The following is a 25,204-nucleotide window of genomic DNA, read 5'->3' as shown; positions in this document are numbered from 1 at the left end:
TCCCTTATTCAAAAACATGTGAACAAGGCCAACTTATGAGTAATAGCTCTATCTTCACAATCTTAAACCAGGTCTTTCCTTTATCAGCATTCCCTGATGATATGTCTTATGTTCATAGTCCACTTTTTTTCTTCCCCTCAAATATCTTGACTGTTTCCACTTTATCTTTAAAGAATTCTAGAAACACATTTAGAAGCAATTCAATTAGCCTTGTGATAAAAGCAGCACACTCCATTTTGCGCACAGTTCTTGACTTTACTTTGCTACTGCCTTAACCTCAAAGGAATGTGATAGTGTGAGGTACAAATGCTCTTAATAAACAGGATCAATCAAGGGTGCTTGACTCTTCTTTTCATGTGCAAGTATACTAGGTTTTTTGTGCCTCACCAAAACCATCAAGAGTACTAACGGCAAAAGCCAGAAAGGCTTTCTCTATCAACCACTCTTCACATTTGAGCATCATGCAGAATGTTTGGTTGTTTCTTAGGGGAGCTCTCCCAACTGAAGAAGCCTGGGTCAGCCACTCAAAATGCAATGCAAACCCAAAATTGAGACAGGTAGAAAACTGCCTGATTATAGCTTTTAAGCTAATGAATAACAGTTTCTGTCGCTGGCTCCTCCTCAACTCCATCCACTTCCTCAGGATAATCAATCGGGAAAGGTTATTAAATCACACCAGGCACATTGTTCCCATCATCAACATGTTTTAAATCAGACCAATGCCCGTGCATATACCACAAGTAGAGAAAACAATCTTGATTTTTTTAAAAAAAAACATGAACACTGAGGCACCAGAAGAAAGAAAATTCATGTTCTTTTATGCCTTGTTAATCAAAAAACAGAAACTTCTGGGTTGTGATGAAATGAATTATCAACTCAAATAATGTTTAGTGCTCATTAAAAAGATCTTGGTAGCCTTTAAGGAAGGTAGACTAAATTTTTGCAAATTGATTCCTACATGTAAGCCCACTGCCAGGTAGCCCACTATGTTTAAAGCGTTACAGTAGAAAATTATTACTGTCGGAATTCTACATATTCAGTAAGATCATGTTTCTTCTTCAGCTAAAGTGACCAAACACAATTCCAAAAATTAATGCTAGAGAGTCAAGTTGCTTAGTAACACTGAGCAATATAAAATGTTCTTTCAAAAGCACCAAAAATGTATCATAAAGACAACTTGAAAAATGATGATTAGCAAGAACAAAATTCACAAAACCATTTTTCCCAAAGAGAAATAGAAATGTCTACGTTCAGAAGTAAAACATCTCGGTAAACTGTTATGTAGTACTGCTAGGGGAAATGCTATGCACAAAAGCCTTTGGAATGAGTGGTGATTTCCTTGTGTACTACCTGGCCAATATTTTATATTTATTGCCATGTGACAGTCATTATGAAGATTTGAATGTATTGTATTTTAATATAATACCTTGTAAATTTATATATTACAACTTTGTTGTTGTCAACATTTATTTCACCCCAAAACCCTGAAGAACAGGACATTTTCCAGTCAGTAGCAGAGGTACATCCCAAGACAAATTCTAAAGATGAGGCAACATTGCAGACTCTCCAGAAAGCATGGAGAGTTTTGAAACTCCCCTCAAGTGATTTCTACAACCCTCACAAAACTTCCCCATCCCAGTTCAATAACCACTGTTTAAATATTCTAGCTTAAATTCTTCAGTTAATATCACATTTGGTAACTGAGCACCGGGGCTCATGCCTGTAATCCCAGCTACTTGGAAAGCTGAGGTGGGAGGGAGGATCGCTTGAGCCCAGGAGTTCAAGCGCAGCCTGAGCAACATAGAAATACCCCATCTCTTGAATAAATATATTTAATGCAACAGATTACATATCTGATTATCTTTCTAACAATAAAATCCAGAAAATAATCTGTCCCATTTGCATATGTGTCCATCATTAGTTAACCTTTATAATAGATAATATTGCTGAGCTGTTATATGTGCCAGGCATGGTGGTGCTCAGGGATTTTCACACATCATCTCATTTGTATCTATGACATAAGTGTAATTTATCCTGTGATTTTTAAAGATGAGTGCTATAAGATTTAGTGATATTAAGCTCATGGTCACCCATTCAAAAAATGGAAGAGCAAGTCTAATTCCTAGAATCTAATCCAAAGTCTTTGATGGCAACACTATTCTCCGCTTCCTCACACACTTGCCAACGGTATAAGCATCACAGAAATAAGGTGCACAGATAGAGGATATATCTGCCCAAGAAAAAGGGAGCATTATCTTATATGTGTGAAAATTAAATTCATTCATTCGTTCCACAAAAATATGTTGAATACTTGCACATTTCTGAATCCCGAGCACTCTTTTAAACCTTGGGAACACAGCAATGAACAAATATGACAAACATCCCTGTTGCATGGAGCTTTCTAAGGAGAAACGGGGAAACAGGGAATAAAAAACAAATGCTCATATTATATCAATTTGTGACCTGTCTGATGGTGGAGAAAAATCGAGCAAATAAGGAAAATAATTAAATGCTGAAATGAGATGGGTCTAATTTAAATAGGGCAGTCAGCGATATTAAATAAACAGCCCATTTTCAGAGCATGTTGTTGTACTGAATCCATATTCAGGCACTGGTGAATGTCATTTATACATCAATACCTGAAACTCATACATTAAAACCTGAGTCTTTCCGATTGATGCAATGTTAAGACACCAGGCTGGCCTACATAAGTCATTTGGCTTCTATGTGCAACAAATATAGCATTAGCGATACTATTTAATTATATTTTATAATACTTATTCTAAAAGAAAAAACATTCTACATTCTAATTCAAAACTGCAACAACATTTCCCAGTGGTGGAATAAGAACCTTTCAGTAGGTCAGTAATTAAGAGAAGTTTGTGATAGATGTTCCTTTATTCAAATAGGTCTTAGCTCTCTTCATTTTTGTAAGAGAAAGTATGGCAATCTCTATCCAGTTTTTCTCACCTGGGAATAAGAAATACTTACCTTTCTAGGGGCAGATTGAACAAGAGACTCTTCTGCCTGGTTCAAATCTCATTTTACCATTTGTAAGTGGTGTATGAGTTTCTTCATTTGTAAAATGAAGATAATACTATCTTCCTTGTAGTGTTATTGTGGAGATTAAATGAGTTAATATATATGAAATACTTAGAACGGAACTTGGTGCATGGTAAATAATGGATGTTTTCTATTATTAGTTTCAAAAATAGTTTTACTTTTCTCAAATTTGCTATGTTGCCAGCACTAGCATAAGCACTTAGCACATTTATTCACACAGCAACCCTGTGAGGCTTTTGAAAATTTCTGTCACCATTTTACTGAAGAAAAAACTGAAACTCCCAAACAGTAATGGGCCCAAGGCCTAACAACTGGTGAGTGCTGGAACCAGGATACCCAGAGGGACTGCCATAAAAAAGGAGAGTCTTTTATATTGGTAAACTAAGACAATCTGATACAAAATCCAAGGGACTGGCTTGCTGTGGGCCCAGAGGGCCAACTACCATCAATTTGCACATGCATCTTCTCCAAGAGGTTTCCGCATGGGTTTCTACAATACATTTTGATTTAACCATGCATGAGAGCACATATCTTCTGGAAAAGAGCCCTCACGATCATTAAAACTATAATGATACCACAATTCTTTTAGGTGTTGGTAGAGAGATAATGCAAATTATGATTCTGTCATAAGAGAAATAAAATTCTAAATCAAAACTTTGGTTCACAAGCTAAGAGCCACCATAATATTGTTCATATTACTCATGGGCTATGTTGATAATTAAGAATTTGAAAAAAGTTAGCCATAAATATCAACAGTAGTTTGAAACAGATGATATGCATTTGTCTGTTGTATTAAAAGTGTTCAACTACTCCACTGTTTGGCAAACTGCGATCATGGAGCAAAAGCAGTTCTACTGCTTGTTTTCCCAATTAAATTTTTAGTAGAACTTCAAAAGCCATGCCTGTTGCCTTATTTATTGACCATGGCTGCTTTCTCACTACACTGGCAGAGCTGAGTAGTTGTGACAGAGATTGCATGGCCCACAGAGGCTAAAATATTTACTATCTAGCCCTTTACAGTAAAAGCTTGCTGACTTCTGAGCCATTCCTACTTAAGAATTTATTTGTGAAAATAATTATATACTTAGTACATGTACTGGTGTTTGATAATTGCTCAATAGATAAATTATAAATACACATTAAATAAATATGTTTGCATTGCACAAAATTGCCAAATACAGGAAAGATCAAGCTTATCACAGGCAGCCTAAACTGGCAGCTAGTTCATCCCCTGCCTTCATTTTAACTCTTTATCTCCTAAAAAAAAATGCTTTCTGTGTTATGTTAGAGCCTGCTTATTTCAACAGGCCCTAAAAATACCAATTTATAATCTAAAGATGCAGAATGGCATCATGAGAAATAGCCTTCTACAACTTCATGAGTGAAGGAGGAGCAACAAAAGATTGAATGTGACAGCTGACAGATAGAACAGAGCAAGAATACCTGTCAAAGCGAGCTTTGTATCGTTTGGAGGCAAATCCCATTTTAGGTTGGTATATATTAACATAGTGCTGATCAATATTCAGTAATAGGAAATGAACTTAGCATAAATCATATTGAGTTAGCATTCAATAAAGAGTTAGCAGCTCTTTATTTTTCCTAAGTTCTTCATAACAGTATAGCCAGTAATTCTTTATTTCTACAGAATAACAGACTGTTCCCCGAAAAAATTTTCTTCACTGTAATTGCATTCTGATCTATCAGTCATGTCCTTTTCTGAGAAGGAATCTTTACACATTGATTTTAATTTTTAAATGCAAGAATTTTTGATGCCAAACTTGTTTTAGAAGTTAGAGATAAAAATATGCAATACATATCCTGCCCTCTTATATACCAGGAAAGAAACCAGACACAATATAATAATAATGACATTTGTGATTAGGAATGGAAATGTCAAATGGCAACATGGAACTCCAGAGGCAGAAGCACTTAGACTAGCATTCATGAACTGTTTTTCTCATTTGTTTATTCATTCATTTCCTGAATGTTTATTGCACCTACTAAGTGCCAGAGCCTCATGTTGCCCCTTGAGTGGCAACCCTCAAGGAGGCATCATTCTATGGAATAATGAGAGACAATATATAAGTAAACAAGTGAAGGAACAGGATCCTTTCAGGTTGTGAATATTAGCACAAATGAATACACAGGGAGACATGAGGGAAAGTAACTTGAAGAAGGATTAATATTTACCACTCTCCAGAATTATTAATGTCTCAGAATCTGTTTTTCTTCATTTTTATAATAAAAAGACAGAATACCTGCCTCATAAATACTATAAAAATTAAATAATTCAATAAAGTCCCTGGTTCTATGTTTAAAATATAAAGTGTTCAATAGGATATTATTATTATTATTTATTATCAAAGGCTTCATCTGTCATTTGGTTAAATACTACACATTTACCTAGTGATGGGAAATCTCATTCCCTTAAATTATGGAAAATTAGCTGTATTTTATTGAGAACCATACCCTATGCTGGTGCATTACCTAAACTACCTCATTTATTCTTCATATCTCTTTGTATTTCTCAGACATATATACTGAGGCTTACAAGGGTGCAATATCTTGTCCGGTGCCATACAGATAGTAAGTGGCAGAACTAGACTTAGAATCCAGCTGTCTGCCTCCATAGCCTGTTCGCGTCATCACTATACTAATACTACAAACCAACTCTGACCATATCATCCAAAAGAGACTCTGATGCAGTAGTAATCTGTGTTGAATGGTTGGAACTCATAGCCAGGGCCAGCATGGTTTGTAGGCTCAAATCATGTTTTTAGTCAAGTAGTGAAGAAGCAGATAAGTGCAAGGAAACTCCATTCAGTCTGTTAGGTTAACACAGAATGATAAAGCTGGCACCTCTTATCAAGGATGCAGATTTCAAGACAAGATAAAGAATATAACAGTCCCTTATATTAGAAAGGTATAGCACATATTACAATGTGTTTTTATGAATCCTCATTCATATATTTTCACACATTAAATGCAGAGGTTAAGGCTCAAAAATCTTTGAGTAGCAATGGTTTGTAAAGCTGAAATTTAAAACCAAGGCTTCTGATTTTGAATACCATGTTTAATTCATCAGAAAGCTGAAATCAGTGGAAAATGTTGAATGTATGGTTTGCTGAAGGAAAGAAAATGTGCCTACCCCTTGGCTGACTCTGTGAGATCTTCTAGGACAGCTAGGAAATTAGCTCTGTAACTCCAGGCCTGAGCATAGTACAGGCTATCTCCCTGGGGGAGCCTCCCAGGTGCTCCCAGCTCTACAATGAGGGACTTTGTCTAAGATTTTTAGAAGCAAGACAACTAAGTGCCTTCTGAAAAATCTGGCAGCTCTGAGAATTTTACTTCTATTTAAGGATCACCATCATCTCTCTCCTTCTCCATCATTTGCATTCTACATTTTAAAATATCCCCTTTGATTTCCCAGCCCCTACTGGGTAAGCAGCTGAGGAATCATTTTCTGTGTTTCTGTTTACAATGTCACCCTTAACAGACTGTATAGCCAGGGAAGCACAAGGAAGAAAAGAGGCTGTGAAATATCTCCCTTGGGAAAGATTGGTGTCTTCAGGGAAGTGCTACAGCTAGCAGCTCAGAGCCAGCCAAGATGCCCAGTTAGAATTCCTAAAAACTAGTTCCAGATGAAAATATAACCAGGAGAGGTAACCATACTCTAGAGAGCAAAGTTCAGAAAATTAAAGCAAGCTATATTAGGGCAGACTTTTCCAAAGGCTTAGCTATCTACCAGTAATTTACCTAGAAGAGAGATACTTAGAAAAGGCTAAACAGCAAACTCAGCCCATGGCAGATCAACTGTAGCATTTTTCCACGGTGGCTCATAAAAGAATTCACAATGACATTTTATTTTCTAAATTTAGATGTTATTGTAAGTTGAATCAAATTCTGCCAGTTGAGTTTTTCTTTCTCAGCGTGCTTCCAAATCTTCACCTCCTGTGAACAAGAAAACATCCCAGCAATAAAGACCAACTTCTCATCATTCATGATTACCAGACTCCGTAATCAATACTGAAATCTCACCACTACAATAGTTGCTAGTATTGCAGAAAGTGTTACATCTAATCCTTAAGTCTAGATGCAAATCTTACCTAGCACACAGCTGTTTTCCATTCTTCGAAGAAGAACCCTGAAATCAGAAACATTTTAAAAATATGTTCCGTAAGGTCTTAGTATCACAATGTGAATAGGAATATCTTTGTTAGGTGCAATATGCATAAACTGTTGTGTAGAAATAAGAGTTAGTTTTTCATTCTCCCTGCTCCCCTCCCACATACGACCTCCACCAATTCCAACCTTTAAGCCCAAGTTTTGTTTTTAGGTTTTCAAATTTCAGGAAAAAAATCCTTCCCAAAATTTAATTCATAACAGTAAAGAGAAAAAGATGATGTTGGAGTCCAATATATCACTTTGATATACCAATGCATCAAAAGTGTGGCTGTTGATCACCAGCATATAAACTTTCTGACATCAGTCTTATCCTCAGTAAAAAGGAGGTCCATTATGAAGAATATACCTTGCCTGGTGCATACTAAGTATTTCACATATTTTAATTATCTTGTCTTTTAATCTGCAAATTCCTATTACTTAGATTAGAATACCTTCAATTTTCATCTAGTTTTTTCCATTCTAGATTAAAAGATGTTCGGAAAGCACTGCATAGTTCCCATCTCACATAGACTGTCATTGATTCTCAGAAAGCAAGGCTCACTATCACTTGGAGCCTCTCACACTGAGAAATGTTGGTGCAACTTAGCATTGAACCCCAGTTCCACTAACCAGGACAGCTCAAAGTCCCATCACTTCCCACTCTTCATGTGTGTGTGCCTCTCTCTAACTTTCTTCTTGAAAGAATGTACAAGGCTTTGAGGGTTCATCCCACATCAGAGTGAGAAGCAGAGCTCTGTTGATTTTCCGCCGGAAGTACCTTCACATTTGCATTTGGTGATGCTAAGTTATTTTCCTAGAGAACTGAAGGTGTCACAGAGGAAGGGTCATGTCACGTTCTACCTAGCTTTATGTCATCCTGTAACTCCTACTGTCATCTGGGCTCTGATATCCTCCAGATGACAGTGTCAACTCATGGCCCTACTGGTGCATGCAGCCCCACGCCCAGATATAAAGTATAGTTTCCTTTCCCCCTCAAATGTCTTGCTCATAAAAGAACTCCGCCTTTCTCAGCACACTCTAGAATTGTGAAGAAAAAACTTTTTTCCTCACCTATAAACCCAACACTTTGGGAGACCAAGATGGGGAGATTGCTTGAGCCTAGGAGTTCATGTTTACAGTGAGCTATGATTACACCATTGTACTCCAGCCTGGGTGACATCAATACCTTGTCTGTGAGAAAAACAATAAAAATCCTGTGTCACTTTTTTTTCCTCTTTAGCCCTTCTTCTCTTTCCTCAAGCCTTATCAGATACAACCAAAGTTTCTCTATTGTGAATCCCTGCTAATATTTTCTTGAGCATTTTCCATCAGAATAGAGCCCAGAAAACACTCCATAATGCTTGCCAGAAAGGCTACTCTGAATGAAACATTTAGGTTCAGTACTTGACAAGTGAAGTCAAGAACCTATGCATTAGCAAGCCTGGGTGTCTTCTTGGAAGAAATCCATAAGTAATGCACAACACAGAGTATGTCAGTCCACGGTCTCTCCACCATGAATTATCACTCAGCCTTTATTCACTTTTATTACACAGTAACTGACAAGTTGATGTCAAGACCTTTTGTGGCCCCATCATTCAACTTTTAAGCCCCATCAATGATCTCACTCTATGATATGTAGCACCCACATTGATTATACCTGTCTTTTAAAAACTGAATGTCAGTTGGGTGTGGTGGCTCACACCTGTAATCCCAGCACTTTGGGAGGCCAAGGCAGGTGAATCACTTGAGATCCAGAGTTCAAGACCAGCCTGGCCAATATGATAAAACCCCATCTCTACTAAAAATACAAAAATTAGCCGACATGGTGGTGCACGCATATAATCCCAGCTACTTGAGAGGTGACGCAGGAGAATCACTTGAACCCAGGAGGCGGAGTTTGCAGTGAGCTGAGATCACGCCACTGCACTCCAGCCTGGGCAATAGAGTAAAACTCCATCTCAAAAAAAAAAAAGAAAAAAAAACTGAATGTCCAGAGATAAGTCAAAACAAAGCAAAATAATCTGCAAGAAGAAATTCTCAGAGCTTCCAATTAGTGTGGAAGCTTGGCAAAATTCAGATTTGTTTAATTATCATGTCAAGTTCATTCAGCTGGCCCAATTATTGTAACAAAATTTAAATAGTCATTGATCACTTTGCTGAGGGCCATCTGAGAGTAAAATATTCCCAGTTACAGGACACTTTGTTAATATGCAGAAATACTGGAGAACATGGGCAGAGTCCAAGCACAGAATGTATTGTTACCCTCAGAAGAATGGCATTAGAATATTAAAGACTAAATGTTTTATATTCATTAACAAGAAAATATTTCCAGAAAGAAGTATATTTCTGAAAAGGAGAGTATTCCAGCCAGAAGAAATACAAGAACTAGAGTGTTTTTGTTAATGTAAAGAATTCTAAATTGATGCATAACTTCATAATTATAACATTTGTGAAAAATAAGTATTTACTCAGTAATAATTTAACTGTGCTTTGAGTACTTATGTGCCAGGCGTATGTACTAAAGACTTCTCCCTACCTTTTGTGCCGTAGAGATGAAGTGAAGGTTTTTTGTTGATTTACTTTGTGAATGAAGTCAAAAAAGGGTTTTGGCATTATACAAAGTCGGATCCAAAACTGATAAAGAGTCTATTCACAAATTAAAGTTATCTGCTTGTAATATCCTTAAAAATCACTCATTATAAAATAAATAGTCTTCAAATACAAGTTTAATGATAAAATTGTGACCATCTGGTATATGACTTTGCTTTTTAGTACTAACAGAGCTTTTTCACAACTTAAGATTGCCCTGGAATTTAGATAAGGTTCAGACAAAAGTCACATGACCTGCCCAGTGTCTTCAGAGGCAGAATAGGACTGTGAATCCAAGATGCTGAATGCGAATTCCAACTCTTTCTTCCATACCTACTACCTATTGTCATTCAATAACACAGAGAAGGACAAAGCCACAGTCTTTATCTCCAAAGCAAGAGTATCCAGATACTAGCAAGACCCATGTGCATGCACAAAATTTTTTCTGAATCAGTACAAAAATTTCGACTAAAACTTCTAGGGAATTGAGGTATGAATCAAATCCTTATGACTCCCTAGGCAAACTAATAAGCTAATCTCTGACAAATAATCAAAATGATGCCAGATATTATGTAACCAGACCCTAACATATGGCATACTATTAACTGGGCTATGGCTATTACTATCGCTAACTTCACATCTTCTCCCATTCTGGCAAGCCTGTTTGGAGCAGGTTCAAGAGGCATGTCACTCCAGTGGCCTTCCTCTCAAAAATTCATAACCTCAGTCTAACCATGAGAAAAACATCAGCCAACCTCAACTTAAAGTGCATTCTATACAATACCTAATGTATTCCTCAAAACCATCAAGACCATCAAAACGACGAAGTCAGAGAAACTGTCTCAGCCCAGAGGAACCTAAGGAGCTGTGACAACTAAAGATAATGTGGTATTCTGGATGTGAAAAGGGACAGAAAAGGGACTTTGGGGAAAATGTAAGGAAATCTGAATAAAGCATGGAGCTAACTAACTCCATATAAAAATTATTGACATGGATTTGTTAATTGTGACTAATCTGCCATACTAATGCAAGGGGTGAATAATAGAAGGACTTTGGTGTGGGGTATATAGACACTCTCTGCATTGTGTTTACAACTCTTCTATAAATCTAATACTATTCTAAAAACAAAAAGGCAATATACAGATGTTAGCTAATCATTTCAGAACTTGCAGTAAGAGTCATAGCAGCAGTTACAATGATAGTAGTGAGTAATAGAAGATTCGTAAGCATGCTAGAAAAGAGAACTCAATTAGCCTGTTTCTTCCATGCAGCACATATACACAGGATTGAACTGCATATATAGCCCACTTGAGGAACTATAATCTTAATTTCAACAATAAGACAGAAATTTGTCCAATTCACATTTATAAAAGATAACTCCCTGAATAGGACCCTCATCTAGAGACTTTATAAAGATGACAAAAGGTTGTGTTGAGGACTGAATCCAAATTTTGTGAGAGATTTATGCCACTTATTCTACATATTTAAATACAGTGAAGACTGAAAGACATATAGCAGAGTTTGGTATCAAAATTTCCAGCTGATATTCACAAAGAAGATAACATTTAGCTAGGGTGGTCAAGGACAAGCCACCAAGCCTAGACCCTCCTGTTCTCATCTGCCCTTCTCCTCAGCTATCTCTGCCGGCAAGCTCACTCTCTAAATACTAAAAATTAATCCATTAATTTTTGCAATCTCTTTTGCTTGCTTTCAATACACTCTACAAAAATGGCTGCCTACTTCTATGTTAACTAAAATGACTCCACAGAGCCAACATTTTCAGAACTCAATATGCCTGTACCGCTTTTGGCAGCTGTATCTCTCTTTCTGTAGGGAAGACAGAAGGAATGGAAGGCAAGCACTCCATGGAGTGTGACGTCACTTCATCATATAAAAGTAATGGCTTTGTAGTGGTTTCCACAAGATACCTAGAAAAAGAGATAGATCGTGCCACTTCATTACATGGTCTGCAATTGGAATTTGCATACTAAATTACTTCTAGTCCCATGATATACCCACTATTACACTTCCAGATTGCCATGCATACTTAATCTCCACAAGAACAGTCTCTCATCTCCCTTTATCTTAAGATTTTGACTGCACCAGAAAGCCCCTGCTAATGACCTCTCAACCCCAAGTTTATATCAAGGGTTCTCTTAGAACCAGAACATTCCTCTGTATTAGCAGTTGTCAGATTGTATTATAATTGTTCATCAGATTTAAGGTACATGAATGCATTGCCATGTCTCTCTGGATCACTGTCAAATCATCAAGAGCCAGAACATTGACTGATACACAGTAGGGATGCAAATGCATAACTTAGAATGGATGGATTCCTTCCCAATCAAAAGTGTAGTATAAGATCATTTTCACTCAAAGATTGTGTCATGATATTTCTCAAGGACCTTTAAATCTTAGGGCAGAGGCTGTTGTAAAGAAGCTGTCTTTCGTATCACCATGCATCCTATGTGCTACTCTGTCAAAAACATAAATGCTTAAAAACAATGAGGTTTTTAAGATGTATTTCAAATCTACATTTATGTCACATTTTCAGGATAAGGAATAATAGCGGAAATAAAATTTCAAAAACCACAGTGAAATTACATGAGTATAAAAGACGATTTCAGGATATTTCTTTTCTAGGTGTTTGTTCTTATATTGAATAAGAGCTATTAAAATCCAAGCTATAGCTACAGTAAAAACTTGTGAACATTTTAAAAAGTGATTAAACTAAATCAAAAATTTGAAATTAACTAAAGAAATGTATGGGTAGGATTAAAGATAGTCTCTGTCATCTCATTGGAGGTATACTTTCCTCTGGGTTAATCCTAGAAACGTCATTATATTTGTTCCTTTTCACATCTCCTTAACATTTCAAAAATATATTTTAAACAAAAAATTGAAATGTATTAAAGACTCATTTTACTAATTGACCTAATCTCCATTTAAGAGAGTTTAAAAATTATTAAATAATATATTCTTGCAAAAACTCTCTAACAATATAGCAGAGTATTAATGCACAGTAAATGATCATGGTTACATATTTTAAAATGATTCCTCCCATGCCAAAATGTATTCAAGTTTTTCTTAGGGCCACTTTATGTCACATAGTGCACTAAATCCCTGAGAGTAGGGAAATGAAGAAATTTACCCATGCCCTGAAGAAGTTTACTGTCTATTGGAGAGATGAACAAGTATAGGTCACTGCAATGAAATGTTTGGGAATGATGTCAAAGTATGCCTGGAGGCACTGTGGAAATGCACGGCAGAGACACTAACCTTGAAACAGGTTGCTCTTCTCCAACACAATGAAAGTTGCTCCCTTCACTGACATTCAGTGAAAAGAGGCAGGTAGATGTTACTTGTGGATTCAGTATTTTACCTGACAGTTGTAGGGAAAGATAAAGGTAGATGAAATTCAACCTTTCTTCTGAAATTTAGCAGTAGTAAGTGTTGTTGGGTTTATACATTGAAGAAGTTAAGTGTTTGGGTGATCATAATGGAAATAACACAGTAGAAATGTTATTGAAAATACAAGAAACTTTCATGGAAAGGGCAAAGTATAAAGGAAGGAGCATGTCCTTTGTCTTAAGTAGACAGATTTGAATCACAGCTCCGTCATTTACTACTCATGTGTCTGTAGACAAATCATATAAATTACCTAAACCTCAATTTCTTCATATGCAAAATGAAATGAATACTAGCTTACTCGTGGAATTACTATAAGCATTAAATAAGATAATGTTTATATGGCACTTTTCAGATTACCTGGGCCATCTTAAAGGACTAAAATGTGATGGTATAGATCTAATTATAAATTAAACTAGGTATTTCAGTGTAGGATGCTTTACCCCTGACAGGGAGTGGGAGAATGTTGACAAGTGTGAAGCAGTGATCTGATTTCAGAGATCCTGGGGTACCAAGCAGAGAATAAAGGCAGGGATGTGGTTCATAATGATGAAGATCATGGCGATGATGACAGTGAAGATGATAATCACTACCTCTCCTTCCAAAGCTTAGAACATTTATCACTTTGATTTCCTATGACCAATTAAAATATTTACTTATATGTTTTTTCAAGTCTACTTAGGAAAAATTATGTTTCAGTTAACCCCTTTGCTAAGTAGACCCTCCTTGGCTCTAAAAGAAGTCAGAATCTCTGGAATGTCTTACTTGGTATTATATGAACCAATGTGAAATCACATATTTTCACTGAACAATTTTTCTACTCCTAGTGGTAAAATATGTAGCCTTAGTATCCTACATGCATAGAATCAGAATGAAGTTCAGTGAGCAGTGAGCAATGTGGGATATTGACTTCATCCCTATTGTCTTACTTCCTGTGCATTGCTTATACTTAAGAGTGGCTTCCACATTAGGTAAAATTCCAGCATTTGCTTTCTCTCTCTTTCATTTCCCTTTAACCTGAAAGAGTGCAAAAGCTTTGAATTCAAGCTCACTTGGATACTAATCCTGGCCCCGAGATTCCACAGCTTCCACCAAAGTACTTAATAGCCTCTGTATCTGTTTTCTAATTTGAAAAAGTATTGGATACAATACCTATTTTAGGAGGTTTAAAATTTTTAAACATGATAACAAATAACAAACACCTTGGATAGTGTCTGGCACATAGCAGTCACTAAACATTCAATAAACACTGGCTTTTATTGCATTATTCTTTTCATCCACTGTTACCTCATTTGATTTAGGAGGACAATGTTGGCTCCATTTTACAGATGAGCTATAAGATAGGTTAAGATAATTTCTTAGGCCACACATAGGGTAAGCAAAGAAGAGGTTTGACCCTAAGTCTCCTAATGCTTGTCACAGACACTTTTGGTGCCCTGTGCTAATATCCTCTTACAAGACTCTGATTTCAGCCATACCTGCAGTAGGTGGTTCCTGCAGCAGGAAATATCCCACTTCAAGCATCCACTGTACCATTTGTCTCTCTTCTACTTGGCCTCAAGTGTCTCTCTAAAGGCTCTAGGAGTTTTCAGGCAAGAGAATCCTGGAAGTACACAGGAGTTAAAGTCCTTAACGATACCTTTTAATGAATGGACACTGTCTTTCATTCTCTTACTTCTGACAGACAATTCTCAATTGCATTACTTGAGCCAGAGTTGGCTATAGGGGGAGCTATCTCAATAACACACCCTACTTTGGCTTTTCCTTGTCAATTGCATTCTCTTCTAATTAATAACCCTTAATCTTGTTTCCTGGGATCACCTCCACAATAAATGACTTGCACCTACCTCCTTGTCTCAGACTACATTTTGGGAACTAAAGGTTTGGGTGAGAGAAGAAAAGGTGTTTTGTTTTGTTTTCATTTGTGTTTGTACAGCATTTCTCTCTATTTCTCCATAGGTCACCAAGATGCTGGCGGTGGTTGTAATTCTGTTTGCCCTTTTATGGATGCCCTACAGGACTCTTGTGGTTGTCAACTCATTTCTCTCCAGTCCTTTCCAAGAAAATTGGTTTTTGCTCTTTTGCAGAATTTGCATTTATCTCAACAGTGCCATCAACCCGGTGATTTACAATCTCATGTCCCAGAAGTTCCGTGCGGCCTTCAGAAAGCTCTGCAACTGCAAGCAGAAGCCAACAGAGAAACCTGCTAACTACAGTGTGGCCCTAAATTACAGTGTCATCAAGGAGTCAGACCATTTCAGCACAGAGCTTGATGATATCACTGTCACTGACACTTACCTGTCTGCCACAAAAGTGTCTTTTGATGACACCTGCTTGGCTTCTGAGGTATCCTTTAGCCAAAGTTGATTCATGAATTAGAAGAAAATGGACCACAAAGAAAATGAGAATCTGTACAGCCATCAGCAAAAGGGAGAACATGGCCAATAGTCATATGTGAAGACAGAGCAGATCAGTCTTTGTCAATGCTCTAACAAGTCCTGACCCTAGATACTGTAACCCATGAAGATGATTCAGACTTTCCTTCTTACAAACTAGTATCACTAAAAATGGAGCAGATCTGTGAAATAGCTAAATGATGGAAACTTAAAGTTTAGCCCTTTTCGTTTAACTTAAGAAATTCACTATATTTTCTGGGCTTACAGAGTTTGAATAAAATCTAGACATCAATCTACATTATTCATAGTAACCATATCAAATGTCACTTTTCAACCCCCCAGGTTATTTATACATTCGATAATTTGACAAGGCACAGATTTTTAAATGTTTGCATTTAGTATTCATTTTAACATAGTACAGGGCTAGTTCATGAATATCTGAAATTAAAGGGGAAAATATTACAGAAACATTGTATTGAGTAAAAATAAGATTTTGGACATACATGTTAACTGTATTTTAAAAATTGCCATAATGTTTATAAAATTCTGAGATGATTTTTATATCTTAGAAGGTAGAAAATCATCATTCAACTTTAATGGAAAATAAACTTCAAAATATCTGAAATTATTAATTAAGGAGAAATGTAGACTTTAAGATAAATCCAACTCTTATCAACTCTTCCAGCCTCCCACATGATGTATGGAACAAGGTAAAAAACCAGATTAAGTAACTGTGAAGATACAAACTAACGTACAATTAATTTTCAAAAGTATAGCCAAGACAAAAGCAAGTATTTATAATGAGATTTTGCTTCTTCTCTGAAGCTTTTAAGCAAGAAAGTCTTTTTGAACATTCTTGTTTATAAACTACTCAGCCATGTCAAGCAAATCATTCAAGCAAAATCTAGCTCAAAAGTCTGAAACATTTTCAAACGTTCATTGTTATTCTAAGTCAGCCAAAATCCTGGTATCCCTCTTCCAGATGAAGACCTCCCACTGAGAATTGTAGTCTATGGATTTTACCTTGGCTGCAATTGTCTTTCCTTCCTGCTTGTCGTTTGTAGGTTCTTTTTTTGTTCTTCTCAAATGCTAGTGATATTTTGTTTACAGATTCTAAAAGCAATGCAAAATTCTGTTGGCTTTATTTTCAGCAGAGTTAAAACTGATTTCATCATATTATCAATATATCATCTTTATATTTATGACTGATATCTGCTATGCCAGTGATTATTAGAGACTTGTGAATGAATCTGTCCAAGACACTTGTCAGCTCCTACCTGAATCTCCTACCTACTAGATTTGGCCAACCAGAATTTCCAAGGGCAAAAATTGCCCTTGGTGATGGTTCAGTCATCACTGATTTTTTAATGACTAGATCAAAAATACCCATGCCTGTACATGCCCCATAGGCTGGCATTTTCCCTCTCCAGCCTATATCCCTATTTTATGGACTTTTCTAGAACCTAATTGCTAATGATAATTACACCTCCCACCTTCTTAATAAAGAATATACCATTTTACTTTTGAAACTTGTTTTTAAGTGCTGTTTCATGGAGACTCTGCTGTCCAGAACCTTATTCTAGAGTATGCTTTTTTTGAAAATTGGCCTTATCTACTCCAGCAAGACATTTTTATCCTGTTACTATAACAGTAAACGAATGCAAGCAAATATTTGCAGGAAATACCCTAAAACCAGACCTGCATGACAGTAAGCAATCTATGTTAACTGACTTTTCATTCTGGTATAAATATTAATCTTGGCATCGTATAAATAGAGCACCAGAGTGACGCAACCCCAAATCACACAAGCACATGTGTAAGTGTTTATAAACACATACCCACATGTTCATAAATTGGTGAAAAAGGGGATTGTAATATGTGAGATTTTTTCATTACGGAAAGGAAATAATAGCATTGAGCATCTACTATGTCTCAGGTATGCTGGTAGGTAGTCAATCAACATTATCTTCATCACAATTTCACTACAGCTGCGATTTCTCTGACGATAAGACCAGTATTCCTGTGACCTAATTCCTAATTAATAAAAAGTTATGGATTTTGCAGAATGATCATATCAAGTGTTAAAAAATACAATTAGTTTAACATGATATACACAGAATACAAAGATGCCCTTCTTATCTTTGGAAATTTAATGTATGGGCTGAATTCTTCTACTCTAATTTTTAAAAAGTTATTTGCCAATAATCTGTTAGTTTTAGACCACATGGGAAATTCATAAGAACTCAGTTCACAGTGTTTTAACTCTAAAGCAAATGCCATTTTAAAATTAAATGTTCCTGTGTAATGTCCAATAGATATTTGAATTTACACAGAAGAGACATAACTTTTTAAAATATTCTTTATCACACTATACTCAATCATAAAATATTTCCATAAATAATCAAAACTTAATATACCACTAAATGAGAAATAAAGAGCTAGATTAAAATTTGCTGGTGAAATGATGTTATTAAGAGCCCTCCTTAATAAAAATTCCCTGTGTTCTTTTGTAACTTCCAATTTCATTAATTGCTGAGGGTCTTTGGTTAGATCTCACACCTGAGGTAATTGAGTAAAGGGCACAGATCATGAATAAAATCAACAAACATAAATTCCCTCTTAGGAACTAAGGGCTGTGAGTATATTTCTAGACCTTAACATTCAAGGCAAATATTCTAAATGCTGAAGAAAAATAAGAAAAGTCCAAACTCTATAGTCATTCTTAAAACAAAATTGAATGTACAGAACAACACACCTTGATAATATACCAAAATCAATGGCTGATTTGGCTAAACAATTAGCAATGTCAAAGGAAAAGCTACAGTCATAAAACTTAGTTTAGTGCAACTAAGTCTTAATGGATATTTGAAGTGTTTTATTTTCAGAAGATTATGTTGGAATAATAAGAACAATATGTCTTAGTAAAAGCTGGGTCGACATAGTTTTGGTTGGCTCTTAAAGAATACAAGAATTTATATCATCCTAAACTATGTTAAATCTGTAAACATGATAAAGAGAAAACATTAACTTTCTGAAGGAAAAGATTTTATGTGGCTAACCTACCAATGTATGAATTCTATAAATATTATATTTAATATCATCTTCCATTTGCAATTAAAACAGGAATTGGAATATTTATATATGAAGCAGGGAAACTCAATGTGAATGAGAGTACACCTAAGAGGAACTAGTCAGTTCCAGAGTCAATACAAAATGTTTCCAAATGTTTTAAGTCACTCATTCCCCTAGGGGGAAGCAAACATGAATATCTCTTATGTATCCGCAATTTATTTCTTATGTATCCGTAGCTGTTTACAATAAATAGCCATCAAAACCAAGATTTGACTGAGTCAACACAAGCTTTCAGAATAATACACATTAAGGAATCTTACAGAGCTCTGTGGTCATAAGTATTTTTCTCTCTTTTCCCTCTCCCCATCAAACTCTCATCACTCCACAATCATCACTTTCCTCATAGGAGGAAGATTCATCTAACTTCATTCAAGACTAAACCTGGATATGACATACCTTAAGTAAAAATACAAATGTTCTTTCAAACATATTTATGTATAAAAGTATGCCGTTATTTTGCAAACTTTCATTTTCATGAAATCACTTTTAAACATAGAAAAACTGATGCTTTAAATTAGAGTTCTCTTTATGTCCTCATTGACATGGTAGGAATCATGTATAGATTTGAAAAGTTTAATATGGCTTTTTCCCTCACAGAAGAAAGTACAAGCTTGGCATTTTGGAGGTTTTGGTCAGAAACTAATCAAAGAACACTCAATATGTGCAAAATTGCTGCAGAAATTTGTTTCAGCAGACAAAAGACTCTTCCCATTCTTGTGAAGCTCACAATCCTACGAGAAGAAGAAGACCAACATGTCATCACCTGAAGATATAACTGTTTGGCAGTATTTAGAATGCAAATCTGAGATGTCAAGAAATATAATTTAAAGAAGCAATTGTTAATGGTCCATTTGAAATATCATAAGATGACTTTTAATATAAGGATCAATTTTACATATTCTCATTCTACTTTATGGACTCTAATGAGAAGTATCTGTTAATTCTTCACTGATTACACAGGAAAACAAGTTCAGATAAGACCCTGTACTATTTTTCTGATATGTTTAGTCTATAAGTATAATCTCATTACTCAGCAGCAAACCTCATTTACAGGAGTTTCATATTGGAGAACAATTTTGTTACTGACATGGTTAACACCAAATGATGACATTGCTGACATAAACTAAGTCTACAGGGTTCTGCTTCTAATATTCAAACACAGTGCTCCTCCATGTCCTCCGGGGATCCATTTCAAGACCCCTAGTGGATGCCTGAAACCATGGATAGTACCAAACTCTGTATATACTATGTTTTTTCGATCTGATAACCAAGATGGCTACTAAATGACTAGCAGCAGGCAGGCAGAGTGCACAGCATGAATACACTGGACAGAGATGATTCACGTTATGTGTGGGATGGCACAAGATTTTATCATGCCACTCAGAATGCCTCTCAATTTAAAACTTATACATTGTTTATTTCTGGAATTTTCCATGCAATATTTTTGTGTAGAGGTTGACTGCAGGTAACTGACACCGCAGAAAACCAAACCAAACTGTGTATAAGGGGCAACTACTGTAACCTCTTTTGAAAAGAGGGATCAGGAATGTTTGTGTACAATATCGTCGGGCCTATTTACATTCTTCTACACCAAGCACATTCATGATAAAGCCAACATAAAGTTATTAATTCATATTTTAGAAGTGACATCTGGAAAAATAAAAGAGCTAAATGAAATAATACAGCTAAGACAGTACATTGTCCAGAATTTTCAAACCTGGATCCAGCAAGGAAACAAAGGATAGTTTTAATGGCCGATAAACAGTGAATTCACACTGATTGCCTGCCTGGCCTCATGAAGAAGCATCTGGGTTAAGTCCATACTACAGGCTCTCAACTGGAATAATGGAAATGAAAGTACTTTGCAAATTATGAAAGTTAAAAGAGTGGGATAAAGAGGAGTCAGCTGGAGCTCTTTCAGTGTATTTGAGCCCTGAAGCAGCACCTGTAAGTGGTTGTTTCATTCCTCACAGAATAATGAACTTAATTCTTATGCATGTGTCTGTTCTCTGACTTCCAGAAAAGAGAGTATGAACTTCCTCAAAAATGCTATGGACTGATATTGATAAAGGCTGAGTTTTGTAAGAAAAAAAAAAAAAGAAATAAATACAAGGCAGCAGAGTAAGACTCCATTTAATCAGAGTTCTGAATTCAGAAGTCAATAAGAACATTATATTCCTGAAATGGCACAAGATGCTGTAGTAAGGAGGCCAAATATTTAATCCCTAGCTAAGAATCATAAAACATTCCTGCTTTCATATACATAAGAGTTACCTGGGAGCTTATCTTAAAATGCACTTTCTTTTGGTCTTGCCCTAAGAAATTCTCGTTTATTAGATGATTTTGATACCTATAGTCTTCTGAGTACACCTTGAAAATCACTGAGTTCAGGCCCTTAGATAGAGCCTTCAAGGCTCTTGCTTATCACATAATTCTTAATAAGCAACTAAATGGAAAAATCCTTGAGGGTAAGTCTATTTCATCTTCATATTCTACAGATTATCTAAACTATTATTTAGTTACTTATTTATTATCTATTGGATGATGTCCCTAAATATCTGTAGAATGAATGAATAAATCAATCCCAGCTCAGAAATACATTCTAAACTTTTGATAATATCCAGTTTGCCTATAGCTCTATCTTCATAATCAGATAACTCATTGTGCTTGTTTTATTTTTTAGATAGTTCTCCTGGCTCATTGAAAGGCACTGCATGAAGTGTGCCAGACGATGGTCAGAACAATTCCTTATGTATGTAACATGCATGACAATTTCAATGGTACTCTCATGTCCATCATCCAATTTAATGAGAAAAAGGAAGACTAAAACATTGTTTCTGCTTTCAAGGAGATTACAATTTAGTGATAACATATTAACACAGAAATATGCCAGAAAAAATATAACACATAATTGGAAGCCAAATTATATGATTTCAGACTATAAACACTCGAGTTCTTCAGAGGGAAGGGGGCATCCATGGGGCTTGGAGTTGTTAAGGAGGGCTTTGTAGAGAAGGTAGGATGTCCTTCAAGGATAGATTTGATTTAGACAGTTAAAGATGAGCCATGTGAGAAAAATAAGATGAGTAAAGGAAAGGAGACATAAATAAATCTTAAAGCAAGGCTCTTGATATTAAGATTGTGTATCCAGAGCAAATCCATTCATCAGGGATTGATTAAGGAAGGCAGCTAGTCCAAAAAAAAAAAAAACCTGACAAAGGAAGTAAGGGGCCAACCCGTACTTACATGTGGTGAGGAAATGTTCACTCATACACAAGAATATAAAGTAGAAATGTATATACATCTGCTATGTATATTTTCTAACCTTTGTGAATCTCATTATCTATAGAAAATACAGTATACTATTTGTCTTATGTTGTAATTCTAAAAGTATTCTTATAGTCCTAATTTTCCAAGTGAAAAATATATGTATATATATTTATCTTTTTTCTATATTATATTGTCATCATATATTTAAAATATTTATATATGTGTATATTATTCAGGGGTCCTAAATGACTCTGGATTTATCCAATTATGCTACACATAGAGATCAGAGCTAGCTCAGGGACCTAGGCTCTTCATGAACGTAAACTTCAACATTAAACATGAAATTGAGAAACACGTAGTGATTAGCTTCAGGCTACTGTGATAACATTGTTGACTTGCATGTTGCTTATAACGTGCCTTGGAATGTTTTGGCTTCCTTCTATCAGCTTTAGAAAGTTGTATGCCGACTCACTTCATCATTTGGGAATTAATCATTGTGTCCTTGTGGGGCAAACACTCTTTTTTAAGAAAGTGCAGTATTATGTGCTTTACTGTGAGAAACTGTGTGTCTGTTCCAATATTGTATGGTGAGCAATAAAGCATCAAACTGAAAGACCTGGCTCTTTAGCTTTCTTTTTCTTCCAAATTATTTCATTTTTGGTGTGATTGGGCCTTAAACCACTTTCCCCAAAGACTTCATTTTAATTCAGTGCCATCTACATGTACCACTGGTGGTTTTTCGAAATAATTGTAAATAATATGCAAATAGACATTTTAATTTTAATAATAAATTGAATGTGTCCATCCCATCCACTCCACATAACTTCCCATTCTACTGATACATTTATTCTAAAAGCCAAGATAATGTAGACAAATCTATACAAATAAACCAATGGTAGTAGCCACTTGTGGCTCCTCATGCCACATCTCCTCTTTGGTCCCATGATTTCAGCACAGCTGTGGTAGATCATTCCATATGCATTGTCATTCTCCAATCTTCAGCAAACTGAAGTGGCAGAGTTCTCCCAAGCTGTGTTACACCGCTCAGTATAAGGACAGGTAGCCAAGGACTTCAAGGGAGTTAATGCCCCTAGGGACACCAATCAAAAAGTGGGAAATAAAAACCAATAGAAAAATGTTCCAGGCTCTTATCTTCTAATAGAATATTTCTGAGGCATCTTCAAAATGATTCTTCAAAAGGTCCTCAGCATTACTGAGCCCCTATTTCTTCATACTGGAAGCCAACTCATATACCCTTCACCAACTTTTCCTCCTTTCTCGTCCCACTATTTGAACTTCCTCATTTTCACAAAGTTGAAAATACTCTAGGATGAAGATGTATTTAATACACCTAAACTACTGAACATCGTAGCTTAACCTAGCCTGCATTAAACATGCTCAGAACACTGACAGTAGCATATAGTTAAGCAAAATCATCTAACACAAAGCCTATTTATGAAAGAGTGCTGAATATCTCCTGTAATTTATTGGATATTGTACCAAAGTACAGTTTCTACTGAATCTGTATTGCTTTCATACCACAGTAAAGTCAAAAAATCATAAGTATTATGAGTCAAACTATGGAAAGTCGGGGACCATTTGCATTTCCAATCAGAAGTTGCCTTCTAAACTATTGAAGAGGTAACATCGCATATGTATGTCAGCTAAAACATTTTTAATATAGAACAAATATTATGAATTGCAGAGAAATATAGTTGTTTCTCCATATCCCTGAACCATAAAGGATCTTCTTATTTCAGCTCAACTTTGTTCAAATTCTCCCCTGTGTAATTTATAAGTATTTTACTCTTAGAATGTAGTAATTTCATCTGTAAAATAGAGATAAAAACACATCTAATTCATGAATTATGAGAATTAAATTAAATTACTTTTAAAAGTAGTTATAAGATACAAGGCCCATAGTTTGCACTCAACATTTCCTAACAATTACTAATTAAACTCAATAAAAAGAATTCCAACCATCTGAAGCCATAAATATTTGTTGATAAATGCTGGGTACAAGGCACCTTCCTTAGTGCTACAATAAGACAAAAGAGGAAATAAGAACTGTCCTCAAGAATCTTACAATCTGGCTGAAGAGACCAAATACAAACATTTTAAATTTAGGTGACAGTACAAGGTTTAACTAGCAGTCTAAGACACCAAGAGAAGAAAAAAGGAAGTACCTGATAAACTCCCCAATTATTAACGTAAACAATAATGGTCATGAAATTTCAGAAGAGAGAGATAAATTACTCCAGTCTAACCTAGTATCTTATTTTGTTACCTGCTACAACAAAATATTAGAGCAGGGAAGCTTATAAACAACAACAATGTATGTCTCACCGTTCTAGAGTCTGGGAAGTTCAACTCCAAGGCACTGGTACATTTGGAGTCTGGTGAGGGCTGCTTCCTAGGTTCATAGATGGTGTTTTCCTATTATGTCCTCACATGGCAGAAGAGCCAAAGGAGCTCCCTTGGGCCTATTTTATAAGGACACTAATCCTGTTCATCAGAGCTCTATCCTCAAGATTTAATCATCTCCCAAAGGCCCCACCTCCTAATACTGGCACACTGGTAATTAGATTTCAACGTATGAATTTGGTGGTGGTAAGGAGCCACAAATCTTCAGATCATAGCAGCTAGCAAGAAAAGACTTTGAGGAGGCAGTGGGATATGTGCTGAATGTTAAATGGTAGCGAAATGTGAAAGGGCAGAGAAGGTATGGGGTGGAGTAGGCAGAAAGGAGACATTCAAAAAATGCCTGAGCTAAAGTAATGAGAAGGGATAAGATTGTGTGGAGACAGAGAGGTGAGATAGAAACTGGAAAATTTACTTGTTTACAATAGAATATCAAGAGTGGAATAGCGCTAAAGTCAAGTAATGCTCATTCAAAAAGGAAATTTAGGGCCAAGTGCAGTGGCTCACTCTTGTAATCCCAGCACTTTAGTAAGCAAAGGCCAGAGGATCACTTTAGCTCAGAAGTTTGAGACCAACCTGGGCAACATAGTGAGACCCCCCATCTCTACCAAAAATTTAAAAAGCTGCCAGGTATGGTGGCATGTGCCTGTAGACCCAGCTCCTCAGGAGGCTGAGATGGGAGAATAGCTTGATCCCAGGAGGTTGAGGCTGCAGTGAGCCATGATTGCACCACTGCACTCCAGTGTGGGCGACCAAGTGAG

The 25,204-nt window shown here is 36.0% G+C and overlaps 2 protein-coding genes across 2 annotated transcripts in view; both read left to right on the top strand.

Moving 5' to 3' along the window:
* The window catches only part of TRHR (thyrotropin releasing hormone receptor), a 40,087-nt gene extending 22,341 nt beyond the window's left edge, over positions 1–17,746 (top strand). Inside the window, exon 3 of the mRNA XM_050801384.1 lies at positions 15,184–17,746. Within this exon, the coding sequence (XP_050657341.1) occupies positions 15,184–15,591 (408 nt within the window). The 3' untranslated portion in view covers positions 15,592–17,746. The remainder of the gene's footprint in view (positions 1–15,183) is intronic.
* EBAG9 (estrogen receptor binding site associated antigen 9) overlaps positions 1–25,204 on the top strand; it is a 1,013,262-nt gene that overhangs the window by 544,073 nt on the left and 443,985 nt on the right. The gene's annotated exons all lie outside the window — the stretch shown is intronic.

Source organism: Macaca thibetana, chromosome 8, assembly GCF_024542745.1.
Source record: "Macaca thibetana thibetana isolate TM-01 chromosome 8, ASM2454274v1, whole genome shotgun sequence".
Lineage (NCBI taxonomy): Eukaryota > Metazoa > Chordata > Mammalia > Primates > Cercopithecidae > Macaca > Macaca thibetana.
The sequence above is the reverse complement of the archived record's forward strand: the minus strand, read 5'-3'. Positions and strand labels throughout refer to the sequence as shown.